The 22,993-nt window shown below is 38.8% G+C and overlaps 1 protein-coding gene across 1 annotated transcript; it reads left to right on the forward strand.

Moving 5' to 3' along the window:
- Positions 1-461: 461 nt before the first annotated feature.
- On the forward strand, positions 462-1,850 carry LOC128869932 (uncharacterized). The gene has a single exon (XM_054112530.1). The coding sequence runs from the start codon at positions 462-464 to the stop codon at positions 1,848-1,850; it is 1,389 nt and encodes a 462-aa protein (XP_053968505.1).
- Positions 1,851-22,993: the final 21,143 nt, after the last annotated feature.

The following is a 22,993-nucleotide window of genomic DNA, read 5'->3' on the forward strand; positions in this document are numbered from 1 at the left end:
CGCACGCTCACCAGCTACGCAGTTTAGTAGACAAGGCATCGGCAATTTTTAGCTCCTTGGAGTCAGTGGGAACGTTTGCAAACATCGCACAAGCATTATTAATTAACATTGTGATGGGCAAGTGTGATCAGCAAACCAGAAACAAATGGAACGAGTCTCTGGACTACAAGTCGCTTCCAACTTGGTCAAAGTGCACTCAAGTCGTGGAACGACATTGTGAGTTCTTGCACTCATGCGAGTCATCGTCACAACGAAAACCCGAGTCTGGCAAGCAAAATCGCGCAAGCAATCGCATGCAAAATTCGTCATTTGCTATCACTAACTCTAATTGTGTTCTTTGTTCCAGTTCCAACCATAAACTCGTCGGTTGCTTGAGGTTTAAGGAGATGAACACAAATCAACGCTTTGATCTCATCAAGAAGCATGATCTATGCATCAACTGCTTAGGCAATGGTCATTGAATGATTCAATGTCCGTCCAAGAATCGCTGCCGCTGTTCCAATCGAGCACACCACACGTTGTTGCATCATGAGAATGCATATCAAACCACTCAAACAACTCCAGTGGCAGGCCCCGCATTCCAGCCTTCGGGGTCTACTCGACCTACATGGCAGACTTCATCTCAAGAATCGACCGCAACCCACTCGCACATGGGTACATCGGAAGGTGGTCAGGTGATTCTTGCAACGGCTATGATCCTGGCCAAGGACTTTACGGGTACGTATAAGTTGGGCCGAGCCCTCCTAGATTCAGGCTCTCAACTCAATTTCATCACTGATGATTTCGCGCAAAAACTACGCCTTCGTCGTGAGAAACATAATGTGGGCGTTCGAAGCATTGGAGACTCGCTAACCAGTCTTAAGGCGCGTACGACCACGACCATCAAATCGCGCACTTCAGCCTTTCAACTGTCACTTCAATTTGGAATCACCTCGCACATAGCATACCAGCCAGTTGCCGAGATCGACAAGTCCGGGTGGAGCTTGCCAGCCAATACCAAATTAGCAGACGAGATGTTTTTTAAGTCCCGGCGCATAGATCTGTTGTTAGGAACAGAGTCCTTCTTTAATGCTCTTGCTGTTGGCCAAATTCGACTGGGTCCCAATTTACCGACGCTTCAGAAGACGTTGTTTGGTTGGGTCGTCTCTGTTAGGTTTCGAGGTGATTGTAACGTGACGTCATCATCTTGTCTGCTGTCATATAAAACCTCAATCGACGAGAATTTGCAACGCCTATGGCAACTGGAAGCCATCGACACGTCACCAAAACCAACTCAGCCAGACCATCGAATTTGTGAAGAGCATTTCACAAAAGCAACTCATCAAGACCACACTGGTCGAATTACTGTAAGTCTGCCATTTAAAGACAACCCAATTTGTCTCGGAGATTCCTTCGATATCGCTCGTCGGCGATTCCTTGCGCTTGAGAGACGTCTTCTACGTTCGCTCAAAATCCGTCCGCAGTACATTGCGTTCATGGAAGAGTACAAAAGTCTTGGCCACATGTCAGTAGTAGCACACCCCAACTTGAAAGAGCCACACTACTATATGCCACATCACTGCGTGCTTAAACCTAGCAGCACGTCAACCAAATTGCGAGTAGTGTTTGATGCCTCGTGCCGCACCTCAACACAAACATCATTGAACGATCATTTGTTAGTGGGGCTCACAGTTCAACAAGATTTATACATGCTTCTATTACGTTTTCGTCTGTATCGTTTCGCCTTCACCGCAGATATCACTAAAATGTACAGGCAAGTACTCGTAGAAAATAATTGTCGAAATTTCAATACATACTTTGGCGAGCTTCCCCAGATTCAGATCTCCGCACGTACCAGCTTAACACTGTAACATACGGAACAGCTTCGGCTCCATACCTTGCGGTACGCAGCCTACACTACCTGGCAGACCAACATATGGCAGAGTTTCCGATCGGCGCTTCAGCAATAAAATCATCCTTTTATGTCGACGCCATGTTATGTGGTGCCGACGATATAACCACGTTACATACACTCAGGCATGAAGTTGTTGAAGTGCTCCGTCGTGGACAGTTTCCAATATCGAAATGGCACTCAAATCACCCAGACTTCAAGGAAGGTCAAGCAACAAAGGAGCTTCATATCAACGACGATTTTGTGACCAGTGCGTTAGGAGTAACATGGCATCAACGAAGCGACGTATTTTCGTTCAGCTTTAACCCGAAACAGCAATACAATTCGGTTACAAAGCGGACAATATTGTCTATTGCCTCATCGCTGTTTGATCCACTTGGCTTGTTGTCACCATTGATAATCACTGCCAAGATTATCCTCCAAGAGCTGTACCTCAGCACCTACAACAAGCTTGGACAAACTGCTTAGCATCATTAAACTCGATTTCGTCACTCATCGTGCCTCGTTATTGCTTGCAACCAACCGTACGGAACACACAAATACACTGGTTTTGCGACGCATCAATTCGAGCATACGGCTGCTCTGTATACATACGTACGGAAGACTTGGATGGACATGTTGAAGTTCAGTTGTTTACATCAAGTTCAAGAGTCGCCCCAGTCAAAAGGCAGTCGCTTCCCAAACTTGAACTTTGTGGTGCGCACCTTCTTGCATCTCTCTACGCAAAAATAAAAGATGTTTTTACTGATCAACCTCTAAGCAGTTACTTTTGGACCGATTCAGAACTAGTACTGCATTGGCTTCAACATCATTCAATAACGCTTTCAACTTTTGTAGGGAACAGAGTATCGGATATACAAGAGTTGACTGTAGGTGGACCCTGGAGATACGTACCAACGCGCGAGAATCCTGCGGACCTTGTATCTCGAGGCTGCCCTACTGCAGAACTTAAACAATCGAATTGGTTTTCCGGTCCAGTTTTTTTGTTTCAAGATCAGACTAAATGGCCAAATCAGAAACCACCAGTTGACCTCGACGGAGACGTCATCAATTCGGAAAAACGCAAAACGACACTCACCACAATGATGGAGACAAACTACATTCTCAACATCATCAATGGCATTAGTTCGTACTCCCATTGCTTACGTCTAGTCGCCTGGTTATTCCGATTTTGTGATTCGTCCAGAAAGAAATCAAGGTTCACTACCGCTTCACCATCGCCTGACGAATTGCGACGCGCTTCTTAATATGGATTGCTTAATATGGAACGTTCAACAGCATCACCTCTCTGTCGACTTTCAGCTACTAAAGAAAAATCGATCGTTAAAAAGTAATTTACAATTTTTGACTCCATTTATAAACACTTCGACTGGATACGAGCTTATCAAGGTTGGTGGCCGTCTGGACTACACTGAGTTACAACATCCACTCATTGTAAATTTGCACACGTACACACACACACATAGTCAATATTACTGATTATTGCTCTCTAATTCTCTTTTGATCTGATAAATCTTTCGCTTGTACATAATTTGCATGAATTTCAATAAATGAGTCTTGTCTTATCGCTCACATCAAGCAGTTCAGTACATTTTTTGGTTCGCAAGTGATTTCGCAAGTTTTTGCATGTACGCATATATTTTGGATTTTGGCATTTTTTCTATTGTGCACTGGTCACCCCCAGATCTTTCGGTTTCGCCCTCCAAGAAAAAGGCTTCTTGGATCAAACAAGGCTTTTTAGCGTCCGTCGAAATATGGGTATCGAGGAGAAATAAAATGAGACTCACAGCTCATTTAGGTACTTCCGGTAAAATGCAACTTAACGAGTTGGTCAGCACATACTCTAAAAAATTAAAATTGGTCGTTCCTGAGGGAAAATAATTAAACTCAGTTAATTATAAAATTATATTCCCATTTAATCCCGCTTCCCAATTAAAAATGAATACAATGTAATTCGCATTTCTTTTTCTTACCGCCTAAATGGCTTATTTCTTATTTGTATAAGTATATTGATGACACTGCGCTTCAAATGAATTGCATTTTGGTTACGCAAGTTCGTTGGGTGTCAATTACATTGTAGGTGAATTGTCTGCACTTGTTATCGAAATGCAGCGTCAGCATATTTTCAATAGTGAGTGTATTAAGCATTTGCGTCCCGCAGATGAAAATATTTTTGTGGTAGATTCTCGGAATGGTTGGCTGTTCCTGGTCTATTTTGTGGTTTAGCCTTGGAAAGTTGATAAGTTGATTCTAACTGTAAGCTTTTTCCAGGTGATGTAGCATGTGGCTACCAGGATTGTCACGGCAATTGTATCGGTGAATAAGGAGAAGTGGAAATGCTGTCCCAAAAATTTCTTCAAGTTGACTTTGTAAATGTAGTCGAAATTTATTTTCAAACCATCGTTTGTAACATTTATCATGGCAGGCCTTGTACTGCGCGTACGGATCTGCTGATTTCTTATGATAAAACACGTTCCATTACGAGCTTAGAGTAACTCCTTGCTTGCAATAGTCAATCGACAATCTATGACTCCGTTATTGCTTAGTTCAAAGTCGAACTTTGTACCGCCGCCTTTTACGAGCCTAGCTAGGAATCTTCAGGAAATTTTGTTTGGGGGAACAGATTATTGAATTACCAATGGAAGGGCAATTGTTTCTTATTCATTTACTCGCATCATCTTAGAATCGACATGCTGATCCCTTATAATAGCAGCTCGTGTATTTAAAACTTGGTAGCCCTCTGGTTTCATCTTTGACATTGAGAGTCCATGCGAAAGGATTGTTCCATTCGAATACGCAGATGGCGACCCGTATTCAATGCTTGGATAGTATTTTGATATAGTTGGGAATTTTACTCAATTATTCCATGTTTAGAAGTCCACGCAAGTGGGGAAATTTACTGATCGCCATTCACTTGGGAATGGCCAGGACGATTCTTCTGCATATGGTTCAAGAAGCTCACAACGGCCGGGATTAGCCCACGTATCCTCTGGGTAGCTTCCGAGCACCCGTTCGGGAGTGAGCTAACGGGAGAAGGCGAAGCATTCCAGTATAGCTGGTTGTGCGTTGGGTTTGGGACCCGCAGTTTAAAAATCCCCCCCAATGAAAAGTTTAAAAAAGCCTCGGATGAGACCTTCCTATACTGATGACGACCCCTGCAAACGAACTGAGGCCTATGATTTGAGGGCATGCACCTGGAATGTCCGGTCCCTTAATGGGGAAGGTGCCTCTGCCCGGCTGGTTGATGTCCTCGTGAGAGTAAAGGCTGAAGAGATGCGATGGACGGGGCAAGGCAAGAAAAGAGTAGGACCTTGTGACGTCTACTACAGCTGCCATGTAAAGGAGCGCAAATTCGGTGTCGGATTTGTTGTGGGAGAGAGACTTCGTCGCCAAGTACTGTCGTTCACTCCGGTGGACGAGCGTCTCGCAGCAATCCGCATCAAAGCCCGTTTTTTCACCATATCGCTAATTTGCGCTCACGCCCCGACGGAAGAGAAGGACGATGCGACCAAAGATTCCTTCTATGAGCGCCTGGAACGTTCCTATGAGCGCTGCCCCCGCCACGACATAAAAATCGTGCTTGGCGACTTCAACGCCAGGGTGGGCAAGGAGGGAATTTTTGGTCCCACAGTCGGAAAATTCAGCCTGTACAACGAAACATCCGGTAACGGACAGAGGCTGATCGACTTCGCCGACGCCCGAAATATGGTAGTCTGCAGCACCAGATTCCAGCATAAGAAGATTCACCAAGCCACCTGGCTGTCTCCTGATGGCAAAACACGAAACCAGATCGATCATGTTGTGATAGATGGAAGACACGCTTCTAGTGTATTAGATGTACGTACGATCCGAGGGCCCAACACCGACTCGGATCACTACCTTGTTGCAGCCAAACTGCGCACCCACCTCTGTGCAGCAAAAAACGTGCATCTACCTACGCAAAGAATGTTCGACATCGAAAAGCTGCAATCACAACAGATAGCCAGAAGATTCGCCACTCGACTCTCACTCCTGCTCTCAGAGAGTACTGCCCAACAAACCGGCATGCACGAACAATGGAGCAACATTTCTCGTTCTCTACGTACCGCCGCCGAAGAAGAAATCGGATTCCGGCGAGCCCGAAAAAACAGTTGGTATGACGAGGAATGTCATACTGCCGCAGAAAGAAAGGATGCCGCCTATAGAGCCACGCTGCGATCGGGCGCAACGCGAGCCATGTGGGATCGCTACAGAGAGCTGAAAAAGGAAGAGAGAAGTATTATCCGGCAGAAGAAACGAGAGGCCGAAATACGTGAGTGCGAGGAGCTTGAGATGCTGGCCAATAGGAACAACGCCCGAAAATTCTACCAGAAAGTTCGGCGGCTTACAGAAGGTTTTAAAACCGGGGCGTTCTCCTGTAAGAACAAAGACAGCGATCTGGTGACTGACGTACAGAACAATCTTAAATTATGGATGGAACACTTCTCGAACCTGTTAAACAGTGACAGCTGCGCATGTCACCGAGAAAGTGAAGATCCCTATACCCCAATCGTTGACGACGGAGTTGTCGTTCCGCTACCCGATCATGACGAGGTGAGAATAGCGATAACACGGCTAAAGAACAACAAACCTGCGGGCGCCGACGGACTACCGGCTGAGCTATTCAAACATGGCGGCGAGGAGCTGGTAAGGTGCATGCATCAGCTCCTATGCAAAATATGGTGGGATGAAAGTATGCCTGCCGATTGGAATTTAAGTGTGCTCTGCCCAATCCATAAGAAAGGCGATCTTGCAATTTGTGCCATTTACCGCGGGATTAGTCTTCTAAATATCGCCTATAAGGTTCTGGCGAGCGTATTGTGTGAAAGGCTGAAGCCCACCGTCAACCAACTGATTGGACCTTATCAGTGTGGCTTCAGGCCTGGAAAGTCCACCATCGACCAAATATTCACAATACGCCAAATCTTGGAAAAGACTCATGAAAGGAGAATCGACACACACGATCTTTTCGTCGACTTCAAAGCTGCATTCGACAGTACGGAAAGGAGTAACCTTTATGCCGTGATGTCTGAATTTGGTATCCCCGCAAAACTAATACGGCTAAGTAAGATGATGTACTCAACACCAGCAGCGCCGTCAGAATTGGGAAGGACCCCTCCGAGCCATTTGATACCAAACGAGGTTCTAGACAGGGTGACTCGCTGTCGTGTGACTTCTTTAACCTGATGTTGGAGAACATCGTACGAGCCGCAGAACTTAATCGCTCAGGCACAATATTTTAGAAGAGCGTACAATTGTTCGCGTATGCCGATGATATTGACATTATCGGCCTTAACAACCACGCTGTTAGTTCTGCCTTCTCCAAACTGGATAAAGAGGCAAAGCGAATGGGTCTGGTGGTGAACGAGGACAAAACGAAGTACCTCCATCATCAAACAAACAGTCGACGCACTCACGTGTCGGCACCCGCGTCGCTGTTGACAGTTATAATTTTGAGGCTGTAAAAGACTTCGTGTATTTAGGAACCAGCATTAACACCGATAACAATGTCAGCCTTGAAATCCAACGTAGAATATCTCTTGCCAACAAGTGCTACTTTGGACTAAGTAGGCAACTGAGCAGTAAAGTCCTCTCTCGACGAACAAAACTAACACTCTACAAGACTCTCATCATGCCCGTCCTAACGTATGGCGCAGAAGCTTGGACGATGACAACATCCGATGGAGCGACGCTTGGAGTGTTCGAGAGAAAGATTCTGCGTAAGATTTTTGGACCTTTGCACGTTGGCAGCGGCGAATATCGCAGACGATGGAACGATGAGCTGTATGAGCTTTACGACGACATAGACATAGCGCAGCGAATAAAGATCCAGCGGCTACGTTGGCTGGGTCATGTCGTCCGAATGGGTGCAAACGCTCCGGCTTTGAAAGTATTCGATGCGGTACTAGCTGGTGGTAGCAGAGGAAGAGGGCGGCCTCCTTTGCGTTGGAAAGATCAGGTGGAGAAGGACTTGGCTTCACTTGGCGTGTCCAACTGGCGCCGGTTAGCACGAGAAAGAAACGACTGGCGCGCTTTGTTAAACTCAGCGAAAATCGCGTAAGCGGTTATAGCGCCAATTAAGAAAAAGAGATTTGCCTTTGGATTTCATTCTGGTCATGATACCAGATTTTGCCATGCTCCGCGTTTTCCTTGTTAATATTTTGGTTTATTGTGTTGATGAAGAGATGCTGCGTTCACTTCATTCGCTTTCTCCATTCCTTTTAGTGTGACATTAAATAGTTTTTCGTTAATGCGGAACTGGTGGTTGTTGTTGATTACCACATCGTTCATCCTTCGCAAAATGTAGTAATCCCAGTCAGCTGCATCTGGGGATCCGGCGATCAACTTTCATGCTGATCTTGACCTACTCATAAGCAGCTCATCTAGGCGAGGTTTTATTTGATTCTTGTGGAATTGCAGCACCGTTCCCACAGTTTCGTTTTTGGTATCATGTCGCCATGGTTCGCTCAATGTCCTAAATGCTATGTTGAAGTAGTTAATGTCTACTATATGAACTAATCTGAAGTGCCCATTCAGGATCCAACCATGCCCATGTAGTTAAGGAATGATTTCACTCATAAATAATAAATAAAAATAGTTAAGTCAATTCCAAGTATAATCATGCAGGGCTGAACAAATCCAAACATATGTATTTTAAGAATAACAAAAGATAAACATATTTAAAGAAAAACAAAATATAAGCATATGTATTATAAGAATAACAAAAGATAAACATATATGTATTTTAGGAATAACAAGAGATAAACATGTTTTTCGTAAACAAGGAAACTAATACACAAGCCGTGTATCTAAAATAGTAAGATGACCTATAAGTATAAATACGACTGTCAAATATGTACGTTGGCAGTCAGTCCAGCATTAACATAGCGTTAAGAACTACCCGAAATCTTATGATTTAACACCTAGTGACTTTTTTCTTTGGAGCCACGTGAAAGAGAAGGTCTATGCCAACAGCCCATGGTCGATTCAAGACCTCAAAGATGGAATTCGTGAGGCTATCGAGGACATAGGGCAGCCACTTTGCAATTCGGTTATGGAAAATTTCTTGAAAAGGGTATTGTCCTGTAAGCGTGTTCGTGGTGGTCATTTGCCTGATGTCATTTTCCACTATTAACGGTTTACCTTCCTTTTTATAATGAAATAGACAACCGATCATTTATATTAAAAAATAGCATTTTTCTGTTTGGAAACCCCTTTATAATTGGCGCTTACACCATTTTTGGGGGTGTTTGGATGAGCTCTTCATCTTATTTGTGGTGTGCGTCTTAATGTTGTTCCACAAATAGAGGGATCTACAATTTTAAGCGACTCCGAAAGGGAAATATTTTTTATGGGGAGCTTGTTGTCCTCCTCTAACCCAAGGCCCCTTCTTTCTTTTTTCCCCCAGTTTGGTTCTTCTCCCTCTGTTTTTCCTCTGCATGGAAAATGAACGAATTTGATTTTTTATCAATATGATTGTTTCCGAATGATCATGACCACTACCTCCATGTGAATGACCAAAACCTATAATTGATGCAAAGAGTTCTCTGCATTTACCTGCTTTATGATCTTCAACAATGTATTGCTTAATACTCAAACTGGAACCCCTTGAAGATTTTTTTTCCTTCTAAATGAAACTAATAGATCTGACGACAATAGCAAATGCGCCATTAAATCTTTATTGCCATGTATGCTTAAAGCGTTTCGTGTATGGTTTTGTGTGAAACCTGTACAAATACGTTAAAGGAAATAGTTATTCAAATAAATAAATACATAGCTCAGAAAATATGACCTATGCATTAGTAAATCAAAGCACTCAAAGTATCGCATCCGAATTCTAAAGCTTTATGGACAGAGCTATGCATGTTGTACCAACTATAATTTCTCTCTTGTTTCGGTTACCAAATTACTAAACTCATAGGTTTTAATTTCTTTTCCACAAGAGATCACAGAGAAACATTCTAAACTAAACATATTTCTATTGCCAAAAATATTGAAATATTTCACATAACTTGGGTATAATTTATTCAAATTTGACTTTCAGAATAGGTGGCAACCTTCTACAAAAATATATTTAAACGAAAATCTTCTCGACATATTTTACACTCTTTGATAAGATTTTGTCATGATTTTTAAAAATTTTTAATGCAACCATATGAAAGAAAGCAGCCTTATTTCATGTCATTATAGGTGTTCGAATTTTTTGACAAGTGGCTTTCCGAATGCGACGAATAAGACATGAGAAGAACCACAATATGAAGGCATGGTCATATAATAACGATGTAGATATGGTTAGGTTTACGTATCTACATGCATGCAAAGCCGTTTTGTATACATTTGCGCAGATTGACTTGGTACCTTTTGACTAATTGAAATTCAATTGACGTCGATGAGCACCTTTGGAAGTATGGATCTATTGATTCTCTCAACCTGCTTGTTGAAGAAACATTAATAGAAAAAATATTGTAGATAAAAACTTGATGCGCGCTACTGCCCCATATCATCGCCAACTGTCAGATTTTGAAGAGTTTGAGACCATTTTGTGCGAGCCTGGAGAGTGTGAATATTTTCGATACTCCATCGTTGCCAAAAATGATCAACTAATTGCCAATAACTTAGAGCGTCAGCCTCATGAGATATGAGACTCTCTTCAGAAACGTATGCTGTTGGGTCTTTGACTAGAAAGTGTTCCGGAGTTAATGCTTGGTTGTCGTTAAGATGGCTTGCTAAAAGGCACAATGGTCGCGAATTCGAACAGCTCTCAATTTGAGCTAGAAGTGTGCTTAGTTTCTCAAAGGTAAGAATGCGGTCTCGCATTATTCGCCGGCTACCCACAAGCCTCCAAAATAAGGTGAAACGGGAGAGATATAGTGCCAAGTCTTCATTGGCCAGCCAAGCTGCTAAATACTCAGGCAACTCGAACCTTTCGACTTCTAAGCCAAGTTTAAGTTCTTTAGAAGCGTCAATGAACGAGGTTCCACAATCGGAATACAGGTGGGAGCAGTGTCCTCCTTTGGAAATGAATCTTTGATAAGCAACAATGAAAGCCTTTTTTGTTAGACTAGACACTGCTTCCAGATGAATGCCTTTCGTGCACATGCAGACAAAAAGGCAAGCACGAGGTGTGTTCAAAAAATAAGGCGAAGATATGTTCATGGTTATAGCAATATAGTAGAATGTTTAGTTTCTTTATGAGAGGCATAAATAAGACAAGTGCTTTACGTGTTCGGCGATTTTCTGCTATCGACTCTTGGCTCTCCTGGACTTTTCCAATGGAGCGAGTGGGCTTTGGTTTCGATGTCATAATCATGTACCCATGATTTGTCTAAAGGTATGACCCTTTTAAGCAAATATTGATCACCTCTGACGTCATTCAACAATTCCTGAGCGATGCTCATGCGACATTCAGCAATTTTGGAACGATCCTCGCTGCCACGCACTTCACGCCCAAAATTTCCGAAAAAAATGGGATTTGCGGTTGGGAGGTCTCTAACAAAGCATAGTAAGTTGTTTTTTTAATTCTCTCGCCTCAAGAATTGAATCGCCACCAGACGGTAGCTATCATTTAAGAGAATTTTGCATGTAATATGAAAAGAGTTTTGCTCATCATTTGCGGGCTGATGTACAACACGTATAGTATAACTAAATAACGCGCTGAATTAATATTATAAGTAACTGTACAAGTTTGTATATTTTAATGGTGTTTATGGGTAATGACGTTGATTTGGCGAAACATTTGCTCTAGATAAGCTGTAAATTCTATTCAGTGATGCCTCCATCGAGATAGAATAAACGGTAAATCATTTTATAGTATGGGTTCAACAGCGAGTTCTGCATTGAGGTCTACTCCGGATGACCAATTTTCGCATCAAACACTAGTCTTGGTCTAGTAGTGCTGCTGCTATCTCGTAAGGCGCCATGATAACAGAGAAATGTAAGCCTAGATACATGTTCATCCATGAAACTCCTGTAAAGCATTGCGATTTCCGGTTGTTATTTAAATCGTTTTTCAAGCTGGTTTAGTTTTCGAGGTGCGTTGAAATAAATTTTACTAATGTTATGTTAGTTCAGCTTGCAGAAAAAAACGAATATCGGCCCTTCGCGTTACGTGAGTGGATTTCCGAACAATGTTTCTCAACGGCAGCTTCCTCAGGCAGGTTTACTTTCAATGAAGTCTTCCTGTTTCCAAAATAAAAGTAACTGTTTATCAAAAGTCACTAAATTGACCGAAAAAGAAGACGAGGAAGATGTTGGGTACGGTTCCCAAAGAACTTGATATTATTGCTGCCGGATTATAAATTGCACCTTTTGGTAATAAAAGAAAGTGGCATTCAACGGTTCACTACAACTACATATATTTAAATTTAGTTTGACAACTTTTCTTGCAATAAGATATTGTGATACTCTCATATCCAATACATTTTCATTTATGTTACGTGTTTTCAGTTTTAACAATTGGGCTGTTTCTTCAGATATAAAGGAAATTTGAGTTCATTGATCAACAAGAGCTTTAAAATATAATTTCCTACCTGGTGTACTCGTACTCTTACTTCGGCAGCGAACAAACAGAAAAAATACAGTTCGATTACGTAAGCATACCCACTTTATAAAGTTAACAAAAAAAAAAAGGATGTGTGGAAGTAATTACAAAAGTTATTTTAACATATGTATATCTTCTAGGAATTGGTGGCTCACTTTGACTGTGACTCACTGTACATACAGTTAGTAACAGAAGTAAGTATACACCGGACACATTTTCAATTTTCCCCCAATCGATTCCTTCTAACAACAAAATTGTGTTTTATTTACATGTATGCTATACAAAAATCATATTTAATCCTAATAATAACAAAATTTTAACAAGGAACAAAATTATAACTTTTTATATTAAACTTTATAAAAATACATATCTCAAAAGTAAGTATACAGTTCATCATATTATTAATTTATAAAATCAAAACCATAATTAAAATCAAATCCTAGTATTTGGTAGGGTAACCATTAGACTTTACAATCGCTTTAAGTCGTGATGGCATTGATTTCAGCAAGTTTTCAGTTACAACTGGTGGTATTTTATTTCATTCCTCCTGAAGGTCGTTTTTCAGTTGTTCCTTATTTCTAATCGAATGTTTACGTATTTGCCGCTTTAAATGTTCCCATAAACGTTCGATTAGGTTGGTATCCGGGGACTGTTTTCGCACATTGTATAACAGCCACTATTGTCCAATGTTGGATGTGTGCTTGGGGTCATTATCCTGCTGGAAGATAAACGTTCCTCCAAGGCCCAATTTCGTAGCGCCTTCTTTTAAATTATTTTTCAAAATATTTAAATAGCCATATCGGTCCATAATATTTTCGATAAATACCAAGTTTCCAACCCCGTTCGCAGCCATACATCCTCAAACTATCAAAGAGCCCCCTCCATGCTTCACAGTGCCGGTCATATTGTTTGGATCCAATTCCGCGTTAACTTTTCTCCAAACTTTTTCACAGCCATCAGATCCACAGATACTGATCTTACACTCATCAGAAAATATGACTTGGTTCCAAAACGTTTGGCCATATTTTTCATGATCTTTTGCGAATGAAATCCGTTTAGGTACTCCGATTGACACTACTCACGAAAGGCTTTTTCCTAACATTGCGCCCATTATAACCAGCACCATGCAAACCCGGCGAATAGTTTGGGTGCTAAATTGTTTTCCAGTCTCATTTTCAACTTCAGAATTTAATTTGGGGGCACTAATTTTGGGGTTTGTCCTGATTTTCCGTACGACTAAGCTTTTTTCTCTGGGGCGGCAGACGCCCACAACGCTCTTTATTAGTGGTGCTTCCCGCCCTTTTATATTTATTCACAATCTTTTGAACTGTAGCAAAACTCCTATCTAAACGACCGATTCCTCGCAATGATTTATGTTCCTTGTGATATTTTATAATCAGTTTTTTTGAATCATCAGAAAGCTCTTTTCCTCTTGGTGCCATTACTAAAAATGTCGAAAAATTAATACAAAACGTACTTCCATAAATTTTTATGCTCACTTTAATTATTTCCCTTTAATAGCTTTAACTTTTTTAATCAATACGTACAAAATAAATGTTATGCTAACTGACCAATCGTTTGCTGTATATAGTACTAACATTTGTGACATAAATTTCTCTGGCATCAAAGGAAAGCAAAGCGTGGATAACGGTACCTAAAATTTACGGCTAAATTAAGGCGCATATGAAAGCTTTTCCCAGTACACAATTACCTTGTGTAAAATATTTTGATTCCATATTAAGGAAAGCGTTAGCGTCAAACAATTCCATAAATCTGGCTCCTGTATACTTATTTATATACTAATTTATGTTACTAACTGTATCTGGAAGGGTAGAAATTTACTTTGAAATCACAGTATTTGAAGGTTAATGTACATATTTGAAGGTTACTGTACATACAATTCTGTGCCTATGAATGTGCGCTGGATTCCTTGAGAAGTTTTACCGTAATATTTTTTGCTGGCGCAAGAACACATTGGCGGCCGCCGTAGCCGAACGGATTGGTGCGTGACTACCATTCGGAATTCACAGAGAGAACGTTGGTTCGAATCTCGGTGAAACACCAAAATTAAGAAAAACATTTTTCTAATAGCGGTCGCCCCTCGGCAGTCAATGGCAAACCTCCAAGTGTATTTCTGCCATAAAAAAGCTCCTCATAAAAATATCTGCCGTTCGGGGTCGGCTTGAAATTGTAGGTTCCTCCATGTGTGGAACAACTTCTAGACGCAAGCCACATATGGGAGGAGCAGCTCGGCCAAACACCCAAAAAGGGTGTACGCGCCAATTATATATAAATATAAAAGTACACATACATACACACATCATATATAGGTAGGTGCGCATATGTATATAAATTCAAATATTTAAATTTGCATATGCCTTCTTTCTGTGTGCCTGGTAATGAAGCCTTTTCTATAGAGGATTTTAATTTGGCTGAAGGGAATTCACCAAAGTTTTAACAGAAAATGCCTTAGACAGACATAATATATATACATATAACATATTTTTTGATGATTTACTCTTTCTATGTCACTTTTGAACTTAGCATATTTGTTTTTTATGCTAAAGTGCCTGTAGCTAGCCTGCAGCGTTAACATTCTTTCTTCATTCATGCAAACGAATTTTACTTAACTGCTGTTTAATTTGACCAGTTGAGTATATTTCTGTTAACTTTTGGTGGAAAATATGTTTGTGGTGAACTTCGCGCGCAAAACGAGTACCCCTCGAAATTGCATGCGTTCCTGTCATTGAGACTTCTCTATACATTAACGTTCTCTGCTGGCTACACTATACTCTATTTACTCTCTCTATTTACTTGAACACACATGCACTTCTTGCTACCGTTCGTAGATACTCGTAATAGCGAAAAACTCAAACAATTGAACAAATTTACGTCACACTCAATGCCTCAATCCACCTAATGTTGATTCTGTTAAAATAACGAGATATCAAATTTTGGAAATTAATTTTTGCTTGCATCTTATTCTCAGTGCTTTAGTTGCTTATTATCAAGCGGGTAATAAAGATGGGTCTACAAACAAGTGTTGAAATAAGGCAGTTAATAATTGATCTTTGCGAAAAAGGAAAATGCCAAAGAAATTTTGGGGAATATATAAATAAAAGTCGAGGAACTGTCCAGCACATCATACATCGCTTTACTACATAGAGAAGGAACAGTAGCGAACAAGCAGAAGAAGAGCAAAAAAAAGCGTTTTGCAGATAGGGACGAGGCGTTTATTGTCCGGGAAATAAAGAGAAGTCCCCCCCTTAGTGCTCTGAAATTGACGAAGACGGTTGAGGAGCAATTAAATATCCACGTTAATCCCGAAACAGTACGAAGAGTTCTAAGAAAGCATGGTTGTAATGGTCGAACGGCCAGAAACAAGCCATTTATAAACAAAAAAATCGAAAAAAAAGTTGGAGTTTGCACGGAAATATGTTCATATTTTGGCAAAAGGTTCATAACGGTGTAATGCGTTGTAGAGACTATAAAAATGTTTGTTTAAGTTCTATTTACAGACGAAAGTAAATTTAACTTATTTGGCTCTGACGGTAAGAGGATGGTATGGCGTCTAAAAAATTCTGAGTTTCAGCAAAAAAACTCACTCCCAGTATTGCGGTGGCTTCGTCATGGTTTGGGGCTGCATGGCAGGTGATGGAACTGGAAATCATCAAACTATTCCAGGAATAATGAATAAATACGTTTACATAGACATTTTAAATCAAAATCTTAAGCCCAGTATCGAAAAACTAAGGATCGAAGGCGAATTTAATTTTTTTCCAGGATAATGATCCCAAAGACAAATCGTTTGTTGCGCGGGAATATGTATTATATAATTGCCCCCACGTATTGAAAGTACCACCGCAGTCTCCAGATATAAATATTATTGAAAACTTAAGGTTACGTCTTGACCAAAACCTACGGAAACACAGCATTTCGTCGAAACAAAACTTTTTAGATGCCTTACAAGACGAGTGGCGTGCAATTCCTTCCAAATATAGCTGCAATTTATTAGATTCAATGCCCAGACGTCTACAAGCCGTTATTTCCGCCAATGGTGGCCCAACCAAGTATTAATTTGTTATTTAAGTTTATTTGAGTTAAGGTGGCTCACTTTCACTGTGAGAAAAATTTGTGGATTATCTTAGTTTTTGTTTATTTTTTGTAATAAACAAAGGTAGTCCTTCATGTACGAGATGGGTTTTTGAAGCTTAATATTCAAACAATAAAAACACATAAAAATTTTTTCCCATCTGTATTCTTTTTAAACAATTTTCCAGTAAATCTGATAATTAGGTAGTGTGGCTCACTTTGACTGTGACTCACTGTATACGCATATTTTTTTGTGCCCTTTTTATCAATTAATGAACTACATTCGTAAAGTAATATACTAATTAACTATTTACCTACTATCAGAGACCATAAAATAATTGTTTCGAAATTTTCTTTCAGTATTGAAAAGTCCGACAAAGAACTTTTTTATAAGCTACTTATGTTGTTTTCTGCAAGTTACTGTATGCTCATGCGCGCACTTAACGCACAGCAGTTGTGGTTGTTGAGCATTTAGAAGACACATTTACATATATTATATATACTGATGCTTGCATATGTACGGAGCCGCGGGCTCTCGACTTATCAAAAATTCAAGATTTACCAAATATTGGCAAATAATTCTACGCGAAATATTCCAACATTGACTATGGGTTGGTGCGTGATTACCATTCGAAATTCACAGAGAGAACGTTAGTTCGAATCTCGGTGAAACACCAAAATTTAGAAAAAAAACATTTTTCTAATAGCGGTCGTCCCTCGGCAGGCAATGGCAAACCTCCGAGTGTATTTCTGCCAGGAAAAAGCTCCTCATAAAATATCTGCCGTTCGGAATCGGCTTGAAACTGTAGGTCCCTCCATTTGTGGAACAACAACAAGACGAACACCACAAATAGGAGAAGGAGCTCGGCCAAACACCAAAAAAGAGTGTACGCGCCAATGATATATATATATAGTTTGCATGCGCAAATTAATTATTTCTTGTGAGATGCATAAATAATTCTAAGTGGGTATATGCATGCATGAATGTGAAATTTTAAGTATCTAATTAACTAAATTGTATCAATATTAAGTGTATTATCAAAATTATTTCAAAATATGCATTGACAATGTACATACATATGTACGTAGATGTTTCTATTCTAAGCAAAACAACGCATATTCGAATATACATATGTACATATAAGCGCACACACTCACTTTAAGCCGCTACATGCATATGTTTCCAAAACTGAAATTCTTAGCCTAGCGACTACAAGAACAAGATGCATTCATAGGCGCAGCTGTAGCGGCCATGATTATTTACCCGAGTTACATATACAAACACACACACATAAATTAAAAATGATCTAATTGATAGGTTCATTGCAAATATAAAGTAAATATTAAAATCCATTATTCTTAGAATTGCAACCGTTCCAATTTAACATAAAAAATATTAATAATAATAAAATTTAACAGAACTTTGTCAAAATCTGCATTTCTTGTATTTCCGTTCCCACACGGAAAGGAAAGTGCAATATTAAAATTAATTTATCATATTTCGGCCGCAATTCTGAGAATTGTATATGTTGCACTTCCGCTCGCATACCGTAAATGCAATACTAAATATTCAATAAATAACAAACTTATAAAAAACATATGATCAAAAGAATGGTAAAATTAGTTTTAGTCTTGTTCCTCCCGTTCATCGAAGTAGTTGCTGAGTTTAATAAATAAGCAAAATAAAAAAAGGAAACAAATTTAGTTTTTTTTATAACTCGAGTTAACGGCAAAAACGTCAATGGCGCTGTCGGTAGGATCCTGACGAGTTAAAAAGGATCCAGTGATACGAATAATACGTGAATTAAAGTAAAAAATAGTGCAATGAACATTTATGCTACTTGAACACCATTAAAATAGAAAAAAAGTGTATTCCAAGAGGCAATAATCCTATGACAAACGGGGAAGAATGGAAGAACAGGCTCACATTGCATCCGTAAGCGTGGCCGAAGAACTGCCCAGAAAGGATCAACAATTAGAACAATTACGCTAAGCATACTTAGACCTACAACAACAAACACAACAGCTACAGCAACAACAGCAAAACCTGGAACAACACCATATACAAGACAACAGTACAAGAGACAACATTTTGAAAACAATAAATCACTTGCCAACTTTTACCGGTACAGGAGAAGTAACGGTAAACAGTTTCTTCAGCAGTATTGAGTATTTGCTATCAACTATACAAGATGAAAATATTAAGAAGGAAGCCACAAGAACAATATTTAACAAAATCATCCAGGGACAGGCGAAGGATAACATCATAAACATTCCCAACCCGGACAACTGGCAACAGGTCAAGGAGACGTTAAAACTGAGGTATAGGCCAAGCGAAGAACCACATCAACTGTACAGAATGATAGCCAATTTAAGGCCGGCGGGCCAATTAAAAGGTCAAAAATCTCGATTTTTTTTTTTCCTGAAATCAATAGCTTAGATATTCAAGAACATGAGACACAAATTTTCAGAGTTAAATTCCAAGTATTTGCAGAGCTGCAGAGCCGAGCGTAGTGCGGCGTCGAGCAACCGTGCGCTTATTGTTGACTTTGAAGCGCGTTTTATCGGCTTTTCATTTTCACGATTTTACCTAATTTATGTACACGATTGCAAAAAAACTAAACGAGCTATCCATTTCATTCAAAATGCGTTATCTTCAGTATTGTTTTCTCTTCTATGTGAACTAAAAAAAACATCCAAAAACTTTTTTTAAGCGACTTTTTTACCCAGTTGAAGAGTTTTTTTTTCCTTGAAAAACCACTTTTTTTTTCTACCTTCCCCAAAAATTCGAATTTTACGTGTTTCTCCCAATTTTCTTAGTTCACATCGAAGATAATTACATCAAAATTAATAATCTTTTTTTTTTTTTGTTTTCAGATGAAAATTGCAAGTTGTATCTTGTACAGAAGTTGGATACTTCAGTGGCAAGGCGCTCTGGGAATCTATTGATAACTCGGCTTACAATATATTGTTGGAGATTGTACAAAATTTTTTTTTTTAGTTCAAATATATATTAAACTATCCCCAAAACTTCATTTGGCTAATTGTTTTTTTTCTCATTCTACAACGCTTCGCGAAAACTACTGAATTTAGGACATCTAATTGGCCCGCCGGCCTTAAAGGTGAATTCGGTGAGTGAATGAGTGATTGAAGTGCAAAACATTAAATATAAGTCAGATGAACTAACGGTATATTATCATAATGATCATTATATTGATTTGTCGAACATAGATAGTTTACTTGTAAACACAGTTAAAGAAATGACACAAGGGACTCTATTAGACAAAATTTACCAAAAACGAAATATTAATGATATCTTAAAAGTATTGACCAAAAGGAGATTCGAATATATATGCATTAGGCCAGAGTATAGGAAATTTAGAACTAATGACGACAGGACATTTAGGCAAAATCGACCTCAAAACAAGAATACATTTAACAACCAGAATAACAATAACAACCAGGGACACTATCAGCGAAATTACGTAGGACAAAGTTATTTTAGACAGAATACTGGACAGGCACGAAATAATTAAATAATTATAATAATTCAGGACGATTTAGAATTCAAAATAGTAGGGATAATAACCCATCGGGCAACTTCCAGCGTTTCGGGCAGGTAGGACACCCTAGGCTAAATTTCAATCAAAATAGATGGAATCAACCTAGGCAAAACCTAAACGAACCCATGGACGTTGATAGTATAGAACGTTATGGTATACACAATATTCAGAGGGTCGGGCAGGTAGGCCATGTTTCAGCCAAAATCGCTTGGATCAACCTAGGCAAGACCTAAACGCACCCATGGAATCCAGAAAATGATGTACAAAACTATAAGTTAAATGAAATAATAGAAAATTCTGAACTAAAAGAATGTAAATGCGACGGAGGTCCATTTAAAGAAACCCCTAATAATCACAATATTTTTTTTTTTTTTTGAGAATAACCTCAGACTACTTACCCCTCGTAAAGTTAACAATTAATAATAAAGAATATAATGCACTAATAGATACCGGTGCAAATATAAGTTTAATAGACAACGATATGAAAGAATTTAAGAAAACATTACTTACAAAATCGATTGAAATCAGTACAATAAATAGAAAGAATATAATAAGATATGAAGTGCTAACAGACGCAGCTTAAGAAGTTAACGTAAATGAAAATGCGAAAATCAGGTGAAAAGCGACAAAATTGAAAGGACGAAAATACAAATTTATCATAGGCATTGATTCATTGAACTGCTTTAAAACTGTAATAAATCTAGGGGATGGTCACATATCCTTTAATAATAGAATATCAAATTTTACAGTAAACCCATATAAAAACATCCAAGTTTACACACTGGAAGGATCAGACTTTGACTGGGAGAGAATTCAGTTGAACCATTTAAATACAGAAGAATATAGAGAAGTAAAGGACATATTGAATAGATTCAAGAAATTGGTTTTTAAGGAATTCAACAAGCTGACCAGTACAATGGAAATTAAACACGAAATCAGAACAACAACAGATGCACAGATAAACGCTAAACTATACTCGTATCGGTATCCACCACAACACGAAGAAGAAGTTAGACGAAAAATTAAAGAAATGGAGGAGCAGAGAATAATTAGGAAGAGCTGCTCTCGATATCCGAGCCCATTAATAGTAGTACCTAAAAAGTTAAATAATTACGGAGAAAGTAAATACAGGATTGTGGTAGATTATAGAAAGCTCAACGAAATAACTATAGACGATAAACTTCCATTACAAACATAGACGCGATTTTAGACAAACTAGGTCGGGCACAGTATTTCACAACCTTAGACTTAGCTAAAGGTTATCATCAAATTTTAATTAGAGAAGAGGACAGGGAAAAAACAGCATTCGTGCCACCACATGGGTTGTACGAATTTATAAGAATGCCTTTCGAACTAAAAAATGCCCCAGCAATATTTCAGAGACTGATGAATGAGACCTTAGGAGAATTTATAAATAAAACCTGCGTGGTATATCTTGATGATATATTAATATTCAGTACGTCACTAAAAGAACACATTAAAGCAATCAAGGATATTTTTACGGTGATAAAGAAAGCTAATTTAAAAATACAGGTAGATAAATGTAATTTAAAAAAAAAGAAACACAATTTTTGGGCCATATATTAACTAATGAAGGAATTAAGCCAAATCCTAACAAAATTAAGATTATTCAGGAACTAACAGGAACCAAAAACTGAAAGACAATTAAAAGGGCTCCTTGGACTCACGGGATATTATAGAAAATTTGTAAAGGATTATGCTAAAGTAGCACAGTAGCACACAGTAAAAATAAACACCAACGATCCGATGTATGTGGAAGCTTTTCAGTAACAAAAACTTTTGATTATTTCACATCCGGTTTTAAGATACCCAAAATTCGAAAAAAAATTTATTTTGACTACAGACGCATCAAATTATGCCATTGGAGCCGTCCTTTCACAAGAAGGACATCCAACCTGTTTTATATCCAGAACCCTAAACAATCACGAACGTAATTATTCTGCCACAGACAAAGAATTTCTGGCCGTAGTATGGAGCGTCAAGTACCTAAGACCCTATCTTTATGGCAGAAAATTCAAAATTGGTACGGACCATCAACCAAATAAATTCCTTCACTCAAAATATAAAGGTAAGGATATGTTTCCGAGACATCAACGCTGGCTCTTGAAACTAGGTGAATACGACTTTGACATAGAATACATAAAAGGAAAAGATAATAGGGTTGCGGATTTTTTGAGTAGGTTAGAAAGACTTAATGAGGTAGACGAACAGGAAGACTTGTACAATACAAAAAGTGTTAAAACAATAACCAATATAGAAGATGACAATATATCTAATGCAACAGCCCATTCAGCAAAGGAAGAATTACAGGATCATTTTAGCATTAAGGAAGAAATCGTCAATAAAAATAGTACACAGATCATAATAACAAATAACAAAGTGGAAGAAATGAAGATTATACATAATAAAAAAATCATTTTTATGTCCGAAGCAGATTTCAATAAACTGGAAGAAATATTTAAGTAATATAATATATTACAAAAGGAACAACAGGGATCTATGCGGAAGTTTCAGATCACAGCTTTAATAAAGTACAGGAGAAGCTTATTGAAATCTATTCGAAGGACAGTCAGTTAAAATTTATTAAATGTACATTGTACATTTTTCATTCATAAATGACAATGTTCAATTTTCAAAATAAAAAAAAAGTTTAAAAAAATATTGATTAGTTTTTTTTTTTATAGCCGATTCAAAAAGCAAAATTTATATGGCCCAGTCTGTAGATCAATATTTGAGCCGCATTTTATATACTGTCAAACGTTTTTTTCATGGCTAGCGACACACAAGTTGAGAAACTCCAAAAAATGCAAAACAGAGCTATGCGATTCATTTTGAATAAACGTTATAAGCAGGGCAAGTAACCTTATT

This window comes from Anastrepha ludens, chromosome X, assembly GCF_028408465.1.
Source record: "Anastrepha ludens isolate Willacy chromosome X, idAnaLude1.1, whole genome shotgun sequence".
Taxonomy (NCBI): Eukaryota; Metazoa; Arthropoda; class Insecta; order Diptera; family Tephritidae; genus Anastrepha; species Anastrepha ludens.

Excerpts from the sequence above, each read along its gene's own strand:
- LOC128869932 (XM_054112530.1), top strand. The coding sequence starts at position 462 with ATGATTCAATGTCCGTCCAAGAATCGCTGCCGCTGTTCCAATCGAGCA.